The sequence below is a fragment of the Diuraphis noxia genome, unplaced genomic scaffold (genome assembly GCF_037042655.1).
Source record: "Diuraphis noxia isolate RWA-SAM2 unplaced genomic scaffold, SU_Dnox_SAM2 contig0001, whole genome shotgun sequence".
Lineage (NCBI taxonomy): Eukaryota > Metazoa > Arthropoda > Insecta > Hemiptera > Aphididae > Diuraphis > Diuraphis noxia.
The window spans coordinates 103349839-103370265 of NW_028301711.1; the positions used below are offsets into that span (position 1 = coordinate 103349839).

Sequence of the window (20427 nt, forward strand, 5' to 3'; positions counted from 1 at the left end):
ATTTTTTTTAAATAAGGAAAAATAGCATAAAAACAATGCTTACAGTTCATTATTTGTTTATATACAAGACAAATTGATTTAATCCCAATAATCTTTAAAAATAAGAAATTGTAACATAAAATCAATGCATGAGTTTCCTTGTTTTTATTTTGTTGAGAAATCAATTTCAAGAAGGTTTTCTTTAAATTAAATACAGTCATAACTTTTTATCTTTAAATTAATGCACATACATTTCCATCAGTTTAATCCCAGAGTAATTAAATTTATGGATTATTGATTTACAATTAATGAAATAAAACATTGATTCAACAAAATTTGTTTAGCTTTAATATAAAATATATTATACTATATTTCTAAGACTCAATATCATAGGCTCCAAATCATACCCGTTTTTCCTTAGTTTTATATACATTTTTCATTAATATTGGTAAGTATTTTTCTGAGTGATAATGTACTATTTGCGATATCTATTACAGCGTTATTTTCTATCAGAAATTTCTGTCCTAGTATCCCGTCTTTATCAACCGGAAATTGTTTATCTACTACAAAAAAGTCGGCTTTAAATTCGTTTATATCTATTATCAATGTGATTATTGTGCGTCCAATTGTAGGAACTATTTTTTCGTTTATGCCTTTTAGATAAATTTTTTCATTTTCATTTATTATCGTGTTACCAGTTAATTTATTTATTTTTATTAAATTTAAATCGCTACCCGTGTCTAATAGTAATTGAACATTTTCTGTATTAAAACTAGGTGATTGTAATATTATATGATTTTGAACTATAGCTGTTGAAATGCGTAAACATCGTTCTGTGAGGGTTCTGAATCGATTATTTGACGTACCAATCTCACCCCACTCGAGGTTGGTATCTGAGCGTTTCCCGACGAATTTGCGTTATTCCTATCGTTTCGCTGTTTTGTGTAACAACTCGAAATTTCGTGTCCCCTTTTATTGAAATATGTGCAACTCAGTGGTTCCACGTTATTATTACTATTGTTACTTCTACGCGGATTGAAATTTGGAATTTGTGGTCTATATATATTATTGTTTTGTCTAGGATTTTGACCTGCCTGCCTACAATCTCGTGCGAAATGATTCGTGCCGCCACAGATTGACAGATATAACATCCTGCGTTATTTGGCGATATCCTGTTTTGATTATTATTACGCTGATTAAAATTACTATGCAAGAAATTCGGAATGTGTAACCGGTGAATTTTTCCAACAGTCAACAGTCCACTGTGGTGAGTGGTGACTGGTGGAAGAAATTCGGATGTTGTGACAATCAATTCAGAATAACTTTTTGCATAATAGTTTTAATGAGTAGTTAAAAAAAATGTACTATATTTTATCTATCAATTATCTTTCAGGCAGTTAGCTAACAGATTTGATGTTGCTGAAAGCACAAGCCATTCAATAATTAAAAGTATTTTAACTAAGTTAAACATGATTTCTTATAAATTTATTAAATGGCCTATTGGACAATCGAAAAATTTAACTCATTAAGGCCAGGGGCACTACCAAATGTAATTGGAGCTATTGATGGGTGCCATATTAAAATTCTCGCACCTTGGGTTGGCCGGAAAAAAATGCCAAAACTAGATGGTACTATGTTTGTAAACCGAAAACAAGTGGCTTCAATAGTTTTACAGGTATAAAAATATTATGTGCTAAATAAAATACTACTAATCCCAATACATGTAATTACTAATTAGTCATATTCCTCATTTGATACTTTTTATTAATGAACAAGGGTATTGTGGATTCACAATATATGTTTACTGATGTATTCGCTGGCTGGCCTGGATCATCGCACGATGCACGAGTTTATAGAAGAAGTGGTGTTGGGCAAAAACTTTTAGATGATCCCTGGACAATTATACCAGAAGGTAGCCATGTGACTGGTGATGGAGCTTATCCTCTAACTGAAGCTCTATTAATACCTTATAAGAATATTGGTCACTTGACACCTGCTCAAATACATTTCAATCAAAAGTTGAGTAGTTTCAGAATTGTTGTGGAACAAGCATTTGGAAAACTGGTTGGACGATTCCGTAAATTGAAGTAAAGCATTTTAATGTACAATACTTAAGATTATTATTATAAAATAAGTACTCATTACTTCATACTATGATGGTTTTAGAAAACTTGATGTTTATGATAAATCATATTGTGGACTTATTGTAAAAGCAGCTTGTTGTCTACATAATATATTATGTATGACTGTAAATGATGATTTTGATGCTGATACATATGAACGATTTGTCCCAAGGAATGCCTATGTTACACAAGAAGGATCACAAAAAAGAAATGAATTATGCAACCAATTGTATAATTTTAACTGAAAATATAGGAACTTTTATACATTACCGGACACCCCTTTTTTTAGCCATTTTTTTGGTGGACTCAGTCATTTTTTGGCTGAAAAAAACGTTAGTGAAATCAGAATTTGGCGCACGAAGTTAGTTTCGTAGTTATAACTAATTGAAGTTTTAACATAATATAATAGCCCTTAAATACCTATAATACCATCTGATAGTGGTGTTCAATGATGGCGCAATGGTAACAACGCAATGGTATCACCATGGTATCAAGAGATCGATACCCGTCACACCCAAAATTTTTTTTGCACTTTTTTTTTAAAAAAAGAAGATTTTACCATTGTAGTGATATTTATTATTAACATATCTTCTTTTTTTAAAACAGAGCTTACTGTTAAATAACAAAATTATCAAGTATAGTGGCTCCCTTCGCCTACCGGCTCCGGTCGCCAAACTCGAGGTCCTCCGGACCTCTCGTTAGATGGGGGCTCAGCCCCCAAACCCCCCGGGGCTAAAATAGCTAACCTAACCGAGGGAGGGGGTTGGCGTCGGGGGTCGCGGGGGGGGAGAGCATCCCTGCCCTTCGGGCAGACGGGTAACCTAACTTAACCTCCCTTATCCCTTAACTTAACCTAACCGGCCGCCAGATTCAACCGCCTGTTAAAGTAACATAATAATATTATTTTGCTACCGCAATTAAGTTCCTAGCAGCATGCTGTCATACTCATCATGATTTTACCTATTTGGGCTATATTGTTTATACGGCGGTTACCCAGTGCGAGTAGCAACGCGAGCATCACTATAAAACTTTTTTTTCACATTGGTGCCACTGCTGGATCACTGGTATCAGTCATGATATCATTTTTCGGACAACTATACCCTAACATTTTACAGATCACATCATCACAAGTGTTTTTAATTTAAGACAATTATTTCAATTATTAATTGTCTTGTCCGTCGCCACTGTCATCGTCATCGTCGTCACTCTCATCATCACCGTTGTCACTCTCATCGTCATCATTGCCACTGTCACCACTGTCTACGTTGTCATCATCGTCGTCGTCGCCGCCGTTGACAAAAGTATGTTCTTCGGTATTATCCACGTGATATAGTATGCCAGCGTGTTTAAAAAAATCTGTCGTTGGGTCCAAATTATGTGACCGACAATGTTTGCTGAACATAAATTTAGCTAGATACCCAGCATAAAATGACTTCTTTCGGCAATAATTAGACATCGATTGTTTCGAATGTCTCCATGCACTCTCTATGGTGTTTGAGTGCTCACCTGTCACGGGATCTTTAAAGTGAAGACTATGGTTCACAGTCATGTGAACATAGCCGTCATCATTTAAAGTATTGTAAGCCTAAAATTAAATTAAATAAATATAATAAAATATACATAAATATATTTAAACAATTTTTTTTATACCAAACTTATGCTGGTACCACGATTATATTATATTATTTTTCTTTATAATCGTGACTGCTACTATGTTATCAGTTATATTTATTGGACCCCGTTGGGTGACTTAGTGCAACAAAAATGCATTTTATTTACCGTGTGGCTTACTTAATAAATTAAAATAATGATTTTTTTTTTTGCAAAAAAAAATTCAAAAATTTGGGAGGTCACTAAATTATAGATTTGTTCTTAGTTTATAATATTTATAATTTAAATGTATGAAAAGATATATTAACTTCCAACAATCGGAAATTATTGTTGTTCCAGGTTTTATCCATTCTTTGATGACTGCTAAAAGGGTTGTGGCATTACGGCTCTCAACCGGGACCATGAAACACTTGCCAGTTTCCCTCTCATAACCTCCAAACACCCATTGCCCTTCTACTCTATGGCCCCTATGATGTTTCCGACGTCCGAATTTGGATTCATCTATCTCAACGATGTGACCATATCCACCCAATTTTGTTTTATTAATAACCATCATTTCATAAGTCACCTCTCGACAAAACGACGACCAGTCAGTTAAGGTCTTATCTGTGAGCCTTAACTGTAGTCTCATTACTGGAAATTTGCAATTAATTGCCCACAAATTAACAAACCCACAAATTGTTAGCAATGATAGATGAGATTTGTAAAAAAATGTTTTGTGTCGGAGTGAAAGGCTACAAATAATAATAATAAGTTTTAGTTTTAATTTCTTTAGTTTAAATTCTTTTTTTTAATTTTGTTAATTGTAGGAAATTTTAGTAGTACTTACCTATAGTTGCATGTCTTTTTACCCTTTTTGCCACCAACTTTTTCACGACAAATCCACTTATATTTGTCAGTCATGGATTCATCTTTTACCAATCTCATAAAATGTCCACTTAGACATTTTTGTTCCGTTGGCAAAATACCATATTCTTGTAATTTTGTGATTAGACCTAAACCGTCGTTTAGGTCTGACCACTCTTTAAGGTCGAATAAATTTATATATTTGTCAGCTGCCATAGTTTACGTTACTTTTAATGTATTCGCGTAAGTAGAGAAAAACGAAGTGATCAATAATATTTTGTACGTGGAAATTAAAACTTGCAAAAATTGACATTTTTTGTTATCGAAAATGTATAATAAGTTTTCGTTAGATATACTTAATTTACAATTTTATGCTATTTAAATGGAACAATAAACCTAATAAAATGTGTTATTTTTATAATTATTTTATTTTTCGTTGTTTCTTTTATACGATTTTAATTTAATGGTATTTTAATGGAACAGTACACCTAATAAAATGTATTTTTTGTAATCTTCATAAAAGCTCACATTTAAAAAAAAAAGTGCAAGAAAAGTTTTACCCGAGTCGGTATTGAACGCGGACGTGGCGGGTGGAAACAGCTTCCATGACCACTGCACAACAAGCGAATACGTAAAATTGCCATCAAACTACTTATTTAAAAGATTATGAAAAAGCGTTAACTTCAATAGCCTATAACTTGAAAACTAAGTTCGAGCCCCAAATTCTGACTTCACCATCGTTTTCAGTGTACTTAACTACATAGTTTCAAAAAAAAAAAATTACAAAAAAAAGGGTGTCCGGTAAAGTATAAATATACCACGATTTTTTTTAAATCAACTGAAAAGCTAAGTTATTCCAACTGTATATTAAACTAGTTATGTTCCATAATTTGTTGAAAAAATAAACTAACTAGTTAAGTAAAAACATTAAAAAAAAATTAACTTTTTAACTCGTTAATGCCCACCTTTGACAATATCAAGTGTCAAGTACTAAAATATAATATAATAATACAAAATATCTTATGCAACATATTACATAATATACTGTCCTCAATCAGAATCATTTATCGTATACATGCAATGTATATGTCTTGAGGCACATACCGTCATTTGCACTTCTGCTTTTCGCGATTTTGTCGCGGAGTTGTGATCAATACTTCATTCACATGATCATTTTTAACATCAGGTTTTAATACAAGAAAATGTAGGAATCTTTATAGGTATGATGTGTACCGGCTCGTTGTTATCCTTAGTAAAGAGAGAGTAAGGACATATTTCAAAAAAATATACGCAAAGGCGCTTATTAAATGACCAAAAATATGTTTATTAACTCGAAACTTCAATATAACAGGTACAGGACTCTTTATGTATAGTTCTAATAATAAAAAATATATTGAAAACTCATAAGCACATTTTTTTTTAATTACATAATTAATTTGATATTTCAGATAATAACTATTATTTTTGTTTTTATAATATTTATAATTCTTATATACCTCCAACGAAGTCTGTACTAGAGACACTCCAATTCCAAGCTTTGAGTGAATTAAAAATATTAACCAACGGTGTAGATTTAGTTACATGCTCAACTATAACAATAATATAATTAATTTAATGTAGGAATTACGTGCACTGTGTATACCTAGTAAATATTTTATTTTAAAATATAATAATATACATATAGGTATGTTCATAGACGCAATTTCAACTTTTGATTTGGATGGGAGGGGGGGGGGGTCTGAATATATTAAACGGCAAGTAGAAATTTATAATATAGTATTTTAAAATGGTATATCCTAGATTTGTGGGGGGAGATAATACGTAATCCACCAAGCTCCCCTCAATTTGCGCCTATGCATACATATAAACTGGTTCAAATATACCTTCAGAATATTTTGTTGAAACCGCATTGGAATTAAGCCGCGATTTAGGATCAACTGGATTAGAATACTGGTCTCTATTAAAATGTTTAGAGCATAAAAACCGATTTTTCATTTTTTTTTCGGGCTTATGGAATCCAACTCGACATTCCCTAAAGTTTGAAGTATAAAAATACTTGGTAGTTGGTTAGATTAAATTTGAATTATATAGGAAAATTATTTTATGTTATAAATATAAATAGACCATTGGGTACTTACCGGAATGGATTATCCACTTTTTTAATAAATTAATATTCAAAGGAAAGGTGTGAATCTGTTTTTGGAATTTTTTTGCATATTATTGCATATTATTGCAATGAAAAAATGAACACTTTGTAACGTCACAGAATTTCAGGCCTTATTATTATTATTATTAAACCACTGGGTATACCCAATACCTAGGATATCAGCATACCTGTCGGCCAGTGACCATCCCATTAATATAATAGCGCGCCCGCGATTACCACTATGTTATGCAATAACTGATCCCCGACCTCCCCGCCTGCAACAGTGTTCACCGACGTCACCGTAACATGTCGTCATCGGCTGCCGTCGGCGCCTCTGTCGCGTCCGTCGGTGCGATCGCCGCAGTGCAATTATTTTAATTACCCATATTATTGTAAAATCCCGCAATACGCCTACCCTGACCTTCCCTACTACGACATCAATTGCGACAACAACGGCCAGCGACCGGACACCGTTCGCCAGACATCTTCACTTTTTAAACCAACGTATTCCCGTCAAGACGTAGGTAACGAACACCACCGGCCCACTCATTCTGCGGTCCGATCATCCTCGTGGTCAATAGTCAACTTATAGTTTTTTGTATTGTCATCCATACTCATAATGTACGAAATGATGGGCTAAGCGACGACGTCGGGCCCGATGTCGGGCGAAGCCTCCGTTTTCCCAATGACCGACGCCGATGGGCCATGTCGACCACGTGTCTTGGGGGTCGACGGCCAACTGGCCAGCCTATCCCAGCCGTCGGTCATCCACACTTTCGTCATCCAGCCACAACTCAAGTCATCATCATTTGTGTAATGTACAAAACTATTTCCCCCAATATTCCCCCCTTTTCATTTTGATTATGTATCACAACTTTTTCTTTTCTTTTTTCATTTTAATTATGTATCACTACAACGTATTTCTATTTATGCTCCATTTTTCCTCATAGGTGCCACGGTAACCGTCATGCGGAGCCGTGGGTATTTTCCTTTAACACATGTAATAGTATAATGTGTCATACCGACGTATGATGATTATTCCGTGCCGGTAACCGCTTGTCGGAGCTGTAGCATTATATTATATACTTTTCCCTGTATTTTGTGCATTTTGCCATGTGCATTATATTATATTCTTTTCCCTGTAATTTGTGCATTTTGCCATGTGCATTATATTATATACTTTTCCCTGTATTTTGTGCATTTTGCCATGTGCATTATATTATATATTATTTATTACAACCATGTAAAATATATCCCCATAGTTATCCTAAGACTTTACGCCTATTATTTTATTAATATAAAATTTTTTGTTTGTTTTCCCCCTTCTAAATAAATCTTTGGCGTTCATTCGCCACTGCGTGTATCAAAGCCTGTGAGTTCCACCGACTTGACCCTCGGGTCTCACGCGGTGCGGCTCACAGGTCACGAGGAAAGTGTTCCCCTTTGCTCGTTGGTGGTTTACGGAGCCCTAAAAAGCTCCGTAATCTCACATATGGCGACCGTGACAGGACCCATGTCCAAATACTCCCCTGTATAACTAATATATTTTTTTTCTTCTCCCTTAATAAAATTATAAAACTTAAAATTATTAAAATATAAATTTCTCTTATAAAAATGGCAAATATCAGTATATATAAAACATGTATAAAAAAAAAAAAAAAATTTTACCTAATGGCAAGCACATGGCATGGCAACATTTATTATCCACTTTCATCTTAAAAACTATTATTCTCCTGTAATGCAAACACATTTTAATTAAATCTCCTAAAATCCTTAATATTATTACTCCCCAAATCTCTCAAAGTTTTTTTAAATCTTTTATTCAAAAATATGACTATATTATTCTCCTAGAGAGATATTTTATTTTATTGTTAACTTACTGATGGTCATATTAATTATTTACTTTTGGTACAAAAAAAAAAAAATACTGTTATATTGATAGATTATGTGAAAAATGTTATAATGTAAAGGTAAATATTAACTTATTATTATTTCTATGTTCCCCCCATGACTATGTTTGTTATCCAGTTAATCATTTCAGAAATTGTTCCTGCTGGTGTGTGTACCGGATTGGAAGCGGCAGCGGCGCTTTGACGGTGGCGGTATGTGCTGACGGCTGCGGCTGATTATAATAGTTTTCCCCTTGTATGACCCCCCTTAATATGTTCCCTAGACCCGTATTCCTCCCCTGCATAACATAGTTAGGAACTTTTTATATTATAGAGCTGCGATAACTTACATTTTTTCCCAGGACCACATGGTCAATTATTATATTATGTATTCAGTCTGCGGGTTATTACATTTCTTATGTCTCATGACAAAAGTAAATTTTATTATTATATTATATTATATTGTAAATCTGCGGATTACTATATTCTTTCTGTCTCATGACAAAAGTTAACTTTATTATTATATTCTGTTCCTTCAGAACACATGTTTATCTTGGTGGTTAATACAAATTATTATTAACAACATTAATATATCATGTGTCCAAGATTTGTATCTGGCACAAATAAATCATTGTCATATTATTAATTTATTTAAAAAAAAAAAAAAAAAAATTAAATTATTATTCTATTTCTCGATAAAGATGACAATGTTCACTATACAACAATAATTAAAAATTTTGTTTTTCCATATACCTTACCATTAGTAAATATTTAATATTATGTCCCCTTAACGCCCAGGTTTATATTATTATAATGCTCTCCCTAACTTCAATTAAAATATTACTATGATTAGTCTGTATACCAGGTTAATAAACAATATATTCCCTTTTATCTAACATAAATATGTTCTCCCAACTATTCCCCTTATTATTTTTAAATTGTTATATCCTCAATGATGACTGAGTTGCTGTATAAGAAGTTGGTTAGCCCGGTAGCTTTGTCCCGACTAGGGCCCCATTACATTGTTATATTACAAATTATTAATTAACCTTATTTTTGTGATCTTGTTTCAAGACTGTTAAACTAACTTAACTTTACTATTATTATCTGTCTTAGGACATTTAGTTAACCTTTATATTCAAATATTATATTTCCTTTAGTATACCCCGGTATAGTTAAATTACAGTTATTGTCCACTAAATTATCCCTCTTGTAGGATAACAATTTATATTATTTTATTAGTATATCGTTATTACATTAATATTTCTTGTGTGCGCAGTGCATATAATTTAACCTATAATTTGTTCATTAACTACGTTTCAGTTATTCTATTTAAATTAATCACTACACTATTAGTATATTATAAATTAAATTAAGTTGTCCTTTGTGATTTTAGTTAAAACCTGCTACATTACCTGGTATATTATTGTTATTTGTTAGATTAAATTTCCCCATTACCCAGTACAGTGTCTCTACACTTATTCTAATATTATTAACTTTCATATCTTCATTATACACATTGTATGTGGTAGTAAACTAGTAAATTGAATCTTATATTTCATCGCTCCATTTATTATTATTCAATTAAATTAAATTTTTTTTATTCGAGTGCGACTTAAGTATTATTTTCATTTAGGTCAGATCTATGCTCTGATGTTTCCTAATTAACATTATAAATTATAATCTTTTCTTGTTCTATCTCTTTTCTGAGAATTAAATTATTGTCCCCAATAACTGTCACAGGCCTAACATTTTTAGTGTTTCCCCTATCACACTGTAACTACTACTAGCTTTTGAAATATTATCTTTACATTAATATCCTGCTTTTAAATTGTATTATATAATTTTTGTCAATCGATTCTATTTTCTATTCTAATGCACGGTGCTGGTAAACGCATTACCCGCCAACCGGATAGGTATAATCCCTCAAATACTTATCAGTCTCCAATACTTCCCTCAACAGATTTTGATCTAACCATGGCTGAAAATGATGATACCAATCTCTCTCTCCTTAGCGATTCCCCCCCTCTCTCTCTCACCTCTCTCAAAAAACTAATTGACGACATGAATGTGTCTTTCCACCAACAGCTGGATAATTTTGCCCGCAAGTTTACAGAGCTTGACAACAAATTTGATGAATTATGCAATAGGGTAGATGAGATTGATACAGACCACACTTCTAAACTGACCCAAATTCAAACTAATTTCCATTCTGATTTTCTTATTGTCCAGAACAGTCTTACCGAACTACAAAGTGCCAACAACACCTCTCAAGCAGTCACTCTAAATGAAAGCATCAACCATATTAATAGTGTTCAGCGTAGCATCAATTCTAGTATTCAAACCCTTACTGATCGTATATGTTGTGTAGAAAGTCAATCCTCTCGGTTAGCTGCCCTGGAAAATAAACTACATGACTCTACTTTCATTTCCCCTCCTTCACAAATATTTCAACAATCAAGACACTCTCAACCTTCCCAAACCTCTTTTAACAATATTCTCACTTCAACAGCAGTACCGATTCCTTCTCAGCCCGTCATGGAGTTTGCTTTTACTGCTAGAACATTGAACAAAAATTCATTCAAACCAGGATTAATTTCCCAATTCTCTGTAGTTTTTTGCAAAGTTCTAACAGATGGCAAACTCCAGGATTTCCGAAGAAATCTATAAACTTTAGGACCCATAAAATGTATCATGAGTGCAAACTGTTTTGTCTCATAAGAAAACCTATGCCCACGGGGATCTTTCAATGTTAGTTTGGACTGTACTTTAACAAAATTAGCAAAACCTTTATTTAGAAACTTGTCGCACATTAAATGAAAAAACACTAATGTTGAAGACTTTTTTTCTTGGTCAGAACAATGCTTTTTAAGTGAAAAATATTTTTTATGAAGATCATTATATTTATTCTTTTGGATACTTAGCAGTTTGTTAAGTTTTACCTTTCGTGATGTGTTCCTGGACAAATCTTTATGTGTTTGTGTTGTACACGTTGAACTGTTCCCTGATGAATAAGTTATTGATCTCGATGTAGAGCTTTTAGGAGTTGAACAAGATATGTCAGCTATATTTGACCAATTGATTGACGATAGAGATTCACTATTAATGTCAGCAGAATTGGCTATTGTTCCTGAAGTACTAGGAATGGACTCCTCAGGGATTGTTTGTAAACAATCAGTTTGTTTCAACTCCACATCAGACCAGCTAAATACAGAAGGCACAGCGTTATTATTCAACCGACCATTACTGTTGAAATCTGTTTTGACAAAGTGCTCTGAGCATAGTCTATAAGTAGGTTTACAAATGTATGGACTCTTTTCTGTTAGATCAGGACGACGGCAAAGTTTAACCCACTTATAAAATCTAAAACATTATACAATTATTTATAACAAAATTTTTAGATTAATACATTATTAATATTTAATTAATTATAATATTTACCTTTCGCTATCCTTTGGAAATCTATGAAAAGTAACATTTGATAAGGATCCCTACTTATTCGGACACACTAGACACTTTACAACCATTTTGAAGTGAAAATCAAACACAAAATTTGTAAAACAAAACTTAGTTGGTTTGTTTAACCAATTCCTTGTTCAGATTTCAGATCATAGGGAACCAATTCAGCGATCAGCTGATCGAGTTTCGTTTCTATATTGTTCTAGGCTAATATTAAAGATAGGAAAACTGGAGGCCAAGGCGGCAAGGCCGTGTATCAGTGACGGCTAGGTCAATAGTAAATAATAAATCAAGGGGGTGCAAGTGCACACCCTGCTCACCCTCCCCCAAATGGCGCCACTGTATTTGTATACATAGTAAATAATTATCATTATATTATAATTTTTTTAATAAATAAAAACTGAATATTGGAAATTTATATTTTATGTGTTATCATTATTTACAAACAGATGCTCAACTTCTTTTATTGTTGGATTTTGGAAATTTACTAATGTAGCACATAATTGAAATACTTATGATGACTTTGTATAAAGCATTTTGGTATATGTGTTAAAATTTTAAACTTTTCAGCTTAACCATCACTAGGGCTAGGATTTATATGCAATAAAAAATTGTAAAATATGCATTTTATTTACCAAAATATGCAAAAACAAATTTTTAGTATTATTTATTATAATTCATAATTTATTATTAGCTCATCATATTATTGCATAAAATATTAGTTTAATTAGACGTAACTTGGCACTTTCACTTTGAACTTTCGGCATACTGGACACTGTTATTAAAACCATTAAAATTATTAAGTATAAACGTCCGCACACATTTTCGCAACACATGACGTACTAACACAAAGTATTACTAAAAACTGTCGGTTTCGTGAAGTACCATTTAAAATTAACAATAACTTATAAAAATCAAAAAACGTTAGTTAAAAATGATCGTATCCTAAAAAATCTATGAATATGCAGTTATATGCATTATGCCCAAAATATGCAAAAATATGCAAAAAAAATTGGTCTTATTTAAACGAGAATAAGCCAAATCGTGGACAAATCTGGCAACCAATCAATTTGGACTTAAGGAAAAAAACATGCAAATGCATATAAATCCTAGCCCTAACCATCACCCTTTCAACATGAATTCTGGCTCTAGCTATGTTCTTTGTTTTCAGAACTTCGCTTGGAGTGAATTGCGGAGACATAAGAAAAGGAGGAATGTTTAAGGAAGTTTCTGGAGGCATTAAGTCTGAAATTAGGAAGCCTTTATCAGCTAACACTAAATCACCTGGTTGTAATATATTTAATACTCTACAGTGGCCTACAATTTTTTTTATCAGAAGAGGATCCAAGATACAATTTACTGGCATAAGTAATAACGTCATTAGGAGCCACTCCAATAAGCCCTTTCAATTTATTTTTATTCTTATAAGAACTATATGTGAGCTTTTGATCCAAAAGGGATTTAGGAATATCGCATGAAATTTCAGTACAATCAAATGTTATTCTACAATTTTGAAAATGATTGAAACATTCTGGTAAGCAATTTTAATTCTTATTTTGTGAAGGTACTGTATTCATTAAGTTAATTAATAAAATTTCATGAAGAACACTTATTAATATTAATATAATATTACCTACTGTGGATTCACTAGTCTTAAATCTAAATGCTAAGTTTGGATAAGCTAAATTCAATCTTAGTTTTATAAGAGTCATAAGAATTTGGTCCTTTAAACAGAATTTTCCTCATTCCAATCATAATAATATTTAAAAGAAACTTTTGAACATTAATCATCAATTATATCAAACATAGATTTACTAATCCCACAGTAAAACTCAAATAATTTGTTATCAGATTCAATAGATTGGTACCAAAAGGGTTATTTTTAAGAAATAGTTTTTCTTTTTTTAATTTTTCAATTTTTTTATGAAGAAAATACTTTTAAACTTCATAAGAGAAAAAAAATTATCATCATCTGGTTCACTTTTTCGATTATTTAAAATTGAAAGAATCTTAGTTTCAAATTGTTGATCCGGATCTTTGGTTTTATCTTTTTTTGCGGCGTTTGCAATCTTGTTTCCTTTTAATTTGATCCTTGTCATCAAAAATATCACCAACAAAGATATCTTTCCGACTACCATGCCATACTCTTCATCACTGTTAACACTCTTATCATCATCATTGTCTGTTTGTATGGTGCCTTCATTGTCTATGTCTTTAACATTACTTTCAGTTCTATAAATGATAAGTAGTATTGTTGTACCCTGTATATATTAAGCACCCTGTATACGATATGTCGATATGTAAATTCGCTAATTAATGGTCTACGTGACTGTGGGACGTGCGTTGGTCAGCGAATTCATCGTACGAGGATTCGTACAGTTCCCACCACGATTAAAGATAGAATGGTTGCACAACGAACTCTGATAAGAAACAATTTAATGCTGCTCATAGTTTCTTTTATTATCATCGATACCCTAGAAACTTTTACTAGCGCTCATAGGGTATAAATTATGTACTACGCATCATTCCGTACATTATCTTATGCATTTTATTTTCCCGCGAAAATGCAAAAAATTATATACACGATTAAAAATACGATCTTTACAATGATTTTTACAATCGTGATTATATGGTACCTACGTAATTTTAAGTGTAAAGTTTGGTTTAAAGTATTTATTCTACATTATAATTTATAATGTATACTATCTTTAATCGTGGTAGTCACATATCATTTATTTTATAATTTCCAGATATATAGCTAGAAAACTCTTAAAAAAAAACAAAATGTGAATTATGTATAGCTGGCTTAAAAAATTTAAATAGTAGTTCATCTCCAGAAGCAGAACTTGTTAATTTAAAGTCAAGAGGATATTTAACACATCCAAATCAAAATTTATTTCTCATTCTGAGAAGTTTAGAGTTAAGCTTTGAGAAACATGCTGGCTCTATTGATGTGTTTAATGAAACGTTTCGTCGGATTTTCTAAGTAAAAATAATACTTTGACATTTGAATGTAATGTGCACCAAACTGATATTCTCTCAGATATATGTAGCACATTTGTCATAATGAGAATGAGACAGTATACATATATTATAAATCAAATGAATAAAAAACTAAATAAAACTAAAAAAAAATTATCAAAACTCGTAGGTAGTTAACTTAAATTATAATTTACACTGAAAGTGAAGTATAATATATTATACTTTATTTAATCATTAAAAATATATTATTATGAATATTGTTAAAATATAATTATTATTTATTAAAATATAAAAATTATGTAATGTAACAACACAAAATATTTGGTTTATTTAAATAATAATTATTATAAAATATAAATTTATTCTGTATTTTATTTCTTATAACGTAAATTCATGACACGATTAAAGGTAGTTGTTTGAACTTCCCGCCGCTTCCAGCGCAACATTCGGCAACCGGTCCGCGAGACAGCGCGTCGCGCGGCCCGCGGACACCGGGCTTCGGCCAAGTCGCCGCCGGCGACTAAAACTTGTCTTTTTCGTACGCTCGACTTGAGCGGACCGTGCGGGTATCGCGTCCGGCCGTTATTCGGTGCCGTTTTGCGACAACCTCGTGGGTGCGACTTATCCGCACTTGGTCGTAATTATATTGTTCCGCGATTTGTATTATTTCGCTGTCGCGCCGTTCGTCGCCGTTGTCGTCGTTCTCGACGTCGTACCGATTTTCGTCGACCGGTTGTCCGTTGCGCGACCGTTACTCGCCGTCGCGTGGGTGCCGCCGATATTCGCGCACATATTATTTATTTATTCGTGCCGGTACATCGCAGTCGTCTGATTCCGACGGGCTATAATTCGTACCCGGTACATCGTTCCCCGGCATTATTATTATTGTGTGTGTATCCGTCGTGCGACGCTATTTCAGTGCCGTGATTACGTAAGTTGCACATCACGTAATCGGTCATTCGCCGCCGCCAACAGCCACCGCTCCCCGTTAGTCGCTTCCAGTCGCCGCCGCCGATACACCACTCCACCGCGGCGCATGTGCCGACCGGTAATCAAATCATCATTATTATTGTAAATTGTCGTTATTGCCCTATCATTATTTGATATTTATTGTTTATTATTATTTTGAGTTGCGCCCGGGAAAAGACGTTTTCCTGGCCAACATATGCACATTTTTCGTGCCTTATAATATATTATTGTCATTTATATACGACGTGCTATTATTTATATTTATTGGTCACCTATCCCGTCCAAAGTCGAACACCATTTTCCTTTATTCTAGTGGCTGCCCAGCCAAATGCTGAGTGAATAGCTGGCAGTCCAAACAGTAGTATATTATCAATTATAGCTCAATATTTCAACGCTTGGAGGAGCGCCAATACTCGGTTCTGCTAGTCGTTGTGATAACAAGGAAACTCTGAGAAACACTTTATTATGGGTCGTTGTGATACTATCTTTAATCGTGGTTCCCACGGACGGTTAGGTGTCTGTAGTCGGAGTATGGACTCGAGTTAGATAGAACCTCTATAGTGTAGACCAGGGATTCTTAAACTTTTATAAACACTTTACCCCTTTTCATCAATACATTTTTTTGGGTACTCCTTCTTAGTTTCTAAACTAAAATATATATAAAAAAATTTAAAGACTTACGTACATTATTATTTCATTAAGATTAATTTATTAAATACTAATATACAAAAAATTTTAAAAACTATAAGAGTTTATTTTAAAAGAAATTAGTGAGATAGGTGAGCTTGTTTCAGTTGGCACAGTTTATCAATATTGGGTTCTAATTTAGTTAAATACAATCTTAAATCATCTTCAACATTTAATTTATTAAATTTAACATATTAAGTTAAACTTGAAAAATCTCTTTCACATAAATAAGTGGTGGAAAATCCAACAAGAAATTTGACAGCAGTGCTAGACAGTTCTTTTTGTTCTTTTCCAACACAGATCCAAAAATCTAACAATGTAGTACCAGGATTTAAGAATTTGTTTTTCATCGAGGGATCACAAGAGACTTCAATGAGCTGCTCCTTTTCAAAAGTAGTCAGGTTAGTGTCTGTAGCATCAACATCAAAGGAATCACGTATCCAGTCATATTGTTTCTCAACTGTAGACAGAAAATCTAAGTTATAAGTTAAATCGTGTTTGAGTAGAAATAATAAATTAGTGTATGTGTAGTAATTAAACTAGTGTTTTTTATTTACCAATCATTATTTCCTGATTTCAACGATAATACGGCGTTAGCACACATGATTTGGTGGCAGCAGTGGGATCTCTAAAAGAGAAAAACTGTTGTATTTTATTTTACGGCAGTGCAATTTTGTCAATTCAATGTATTGGTTACATTCTGGTGTCCAATTCCATTCACTGCCGTTACGTAAAAGAATAGATAATGGTTTTAAAATATTTGCAGCGTTTGGAATACATTTTATATAATACGTAACTAAAGCTAAAAATGATTTTAGCAATGTTTTATTTTCTGGGACTATGGCATTGATTTTTACCATCTGTGTGTTTTTTTAGTGTGTGTAAACCCATTTTCATCTAACCTGTGACCCAAATATTCAATTGACTTTTGTATAAATTTGCACTTTTTCAACTTTATGTCTAAACGAGTATTGTGCTCTGTGATAGTTGAGCCTGCAACAATAATGTCATCTTGGAATATACCTATGCCCTCAAGACCTGCTGTGGAAGTTTCAATAGCTTTTTTGAACTCCCCTGTGGACGACTTTATTACAATAGGGTTACGGGTGTATAAATAAGCCTTTATGTGTGTTAATAGTGGTATATTTGCAATCAGATTCTTTTAAAATCATTTGTTGGTATGCGTCTTTTAAATCTATTTTCGAAAAATATTTTGGACCACTAACATTTGTATATAAATGTTCTATTTTTGAAAGAGAGTATTCGGTCCCTTTTAATACCGGATTTATTGGTATTTTGAAATCACCGCAATTCTAACCGTTCCGTATGGTTTTAATATAGATGGAACTATTGGAGTTGCATATTCACTGTAATTGACGTGAACTAAAGTATTGCTTTTGACTAAACGTTCAGTGTCTGTTTCAACTTTTCCTTTTAATGCTAAATGAATAGACCTAGATTTGTAAGATTTAGGTACCACCCCAAACAGAATACGTGTAACTGTAGTGTCCTAACCAATGGAAATGGTGGAAGATTTTTTCTTGATGCGTCAGGAAGGACTGAAAAAACATTAATAGTCAACATATTTTTAGCCGAAATAAGAAAAGATAACAATCGCCTCGCAATTGCAACCTTTGTAATAGCAGCAACGCTTTTACCAGGAGGGAGACTAGCACATTCAGCTCTCAACTTACCGTTGGATCTTGCAACTTTAGATTCAACCTATATTGAATATTACTAAAAACTCAGGAAAGAGAAAACTACTCAAAATTTGCAAGATAATTATTTGGGACGAATGTACAATGACCCACAAAAAAGTTCTGGAAGCGCTTCCGCGATCGAACTTTGTGAGACATTCGAGTGATTGTTCAACTTATGGGTGGTACTTTAGTTTATTATCAGGAGACTTCCACCAGACCTTACCTGTGATCAAACGAGGAACTTATAATGCTTGCCTGAAAGTATTTTACATTTGCAGGCACGTTAAACAACTGACGCTTTCAACTAATATGAGAGTTATTTTGAGTGGAGATGAATCAGCAGAGCCTTTTGCAGAAAAACTTTTACTGATTGGTAAAGGAAAATTTCCCACTCTATAAGGAACTGATAATGTCGCGCTCTCATTTGTATGGCTCATAACGATTCAAAACTTTTGATATCTAGGGCATCTGGTAAACACAGGCTGAATAGAATTTTGTGCACTTCCTCTGAAATCAAGGTTAGTGAAATCGCCCTCTTTTTACTACCCACCTTGATAACGTTGACGGCCATAAAGTTTTTTAGTCAAGCGAAATATATTTTGACATCCGTCTTTTATTCGAAAACTCCCGGAGTTCCGATAACTTGTGACTAAATGGTTGTTATGGGCGCCGATGAGCCCATTGATGTCGGAACTGTTTGTGTCATGTTAACGAGTTGGATTTTTTCCTTATATGCGTTATAATAATATATATACCTGGAATCACCGAAATCTTCGTGCCAGATTGGTGTATATTTAATTATGAAATAATACAATACGCAATATAATCAATCGAATAGTGTTTATTGTGAAACGATAAACCGTACACTTACATCACCCCGCCATCATCCCAAATTTGAATTTTGCAATTTTCTTTGTACCAATAATTAGTACTCAATTCCTATGAATTCCTGACCAGCTTTTTATAATTTCTGCTCTGGTAGATTTCCCGGAAAATTGATTTTTCCCTGGGTGAAAATAAAAAAAATTCGTAAATTCAAAAAATATTGTCAGCGTGGTATAGAAAAAAAATTTGAAGTAGTAAAGTATGACTAATAATAATTTCAAACGATATTATAGGTTTCTTTTATTTTTTATTTTTAAGAAAATTAAAAATCTACGATAGCTGATATTTTATGATTTATGTTTCAAAATAATGTAGTTTAATTTGTTTTTTATATTGTTTCATAAATGTTTCATTAATGTAATATATGTATAAAAGATAATATTGTATACGTACTTTTTGTATTTTATAAATCTGGTCACCATTCCTTAATATGTATTTATAGTGACAGATATTCATGACAGTAGGTAGTATATGTATGTTCTATCCCAGTTTTTTTCATTTACAGGGAGATTTTAAAACGTTTATCCACAACTTTTCATTGACCACTACTTGGTGCTTTTTGTTTGTATCGATTGTGAACAGACTATGGTGCACCAGGAGAAAATGTGTATTAATTAATTTTTCATGATAACTTTATTTGTTCGTGCACAGTCAACACTTTCAGGGTATTACAATTTTTTAAATGTTGGTTACACTGTATGTGTTTTTTGTTTTGTTTTTGTTTTTTTATATTCAGTTACTGACATTTAACTGTTTGAACAAGTTGTGTTTTGTAGTCCTAATTTTCTAGTAATTTATTTAAATTTATTTTTTAAAGTTAATAATTTTTAAAAATGAATTTCCAAAAATGTACTAACGATATCCAATCATTGGTTGACCTAATTCAATTCAACACAACACCAGCTTATCCAGAATCCACTACATTTTCTTCAAGGTTAACAACGTTCAAAACATTTCCACCGAATACGGTCAGAACAAATACAAATTGGCCCAGTGTGGCTTCCATTATTTAAACCTCGATGATGCAGTCACTGGTGTGGGATAATTCTACATAGTTTTGAAATTTTTGACGATTGTTTCATTGAACATACTCGCTTTTCGCCAAAATGTTTATTTGTATTATTAATGAAGGGAAATCAGTATGTACAAAA

The 20427-nt window shown here is 32.8% G+C and overlaps 2 protein-coding genes and 1 pseudogene across 2 annotated transcripts; all 3 read right to left on the minus strand.

The window, feature by feature from the left end:
- Positions 1-3264: 3264 nt before the first annotated feature.
- On the minus strand, positions 3265-3651 carry LOC149063014 (uncharacterized). The gene has a single exon (XM_089215485.1). It carries the CDS (start codon positions 3649-3651, stop codon positions 3265-3267), a length of 387 nt encoding a protein of 128 aa, XP_089071611.1.
- Positions 3652-12475: 8824 nt separating this feature from the next.
- On the minus strand, positions 12476-13860 carry LOC149063015 (uncharacterized; annotated as a pseudogene).
- Positions 13861-16771: 2911 nt separating this feature from the next.
- On the minus strand, positions 16772-19361 carry LOC149063016 (zinc finger BED domain-containing protein 5-like). Its single transcript, XM_089215486.1, has 4 exons — positions 19263-19361; positions 17249-17411; positions 16897-17151; positions 16772-16854 (listed from the first exon to the last, which is right to left on the minus strand). The coding sequence occupies exons 2-4, from the start codon at positions 17253-17255 to the stop codon at positions 16772-16774; spliced, it is 345 nt and encodes a 114-aa protein (XP_089071612.1). The 5' UTR covers positions 17256-17411; positions 19263-19361.
- Between the last annotated feature and the right edge of the window lie 1066 nt (positions 19362-20427).

Coding starts and splice junctions, on each gene's coding strand:
- LOC149063014 (XM_089215485.1), bottom strand. CDS start 3,651: ATGACTGTGAACCATAGTCTTCACTTTAAAGATCCCGTGACAGGTGAG.
- LOC149063016 (XM_089215486.1), bottom strand. Junction 16,855..16,896: donor ATGTGAAAGAGATTTTTCAA/GTTTAACTTAAT, acceptor TAAATGTTGAAG/ATGATTTAAGATTGTATTTA.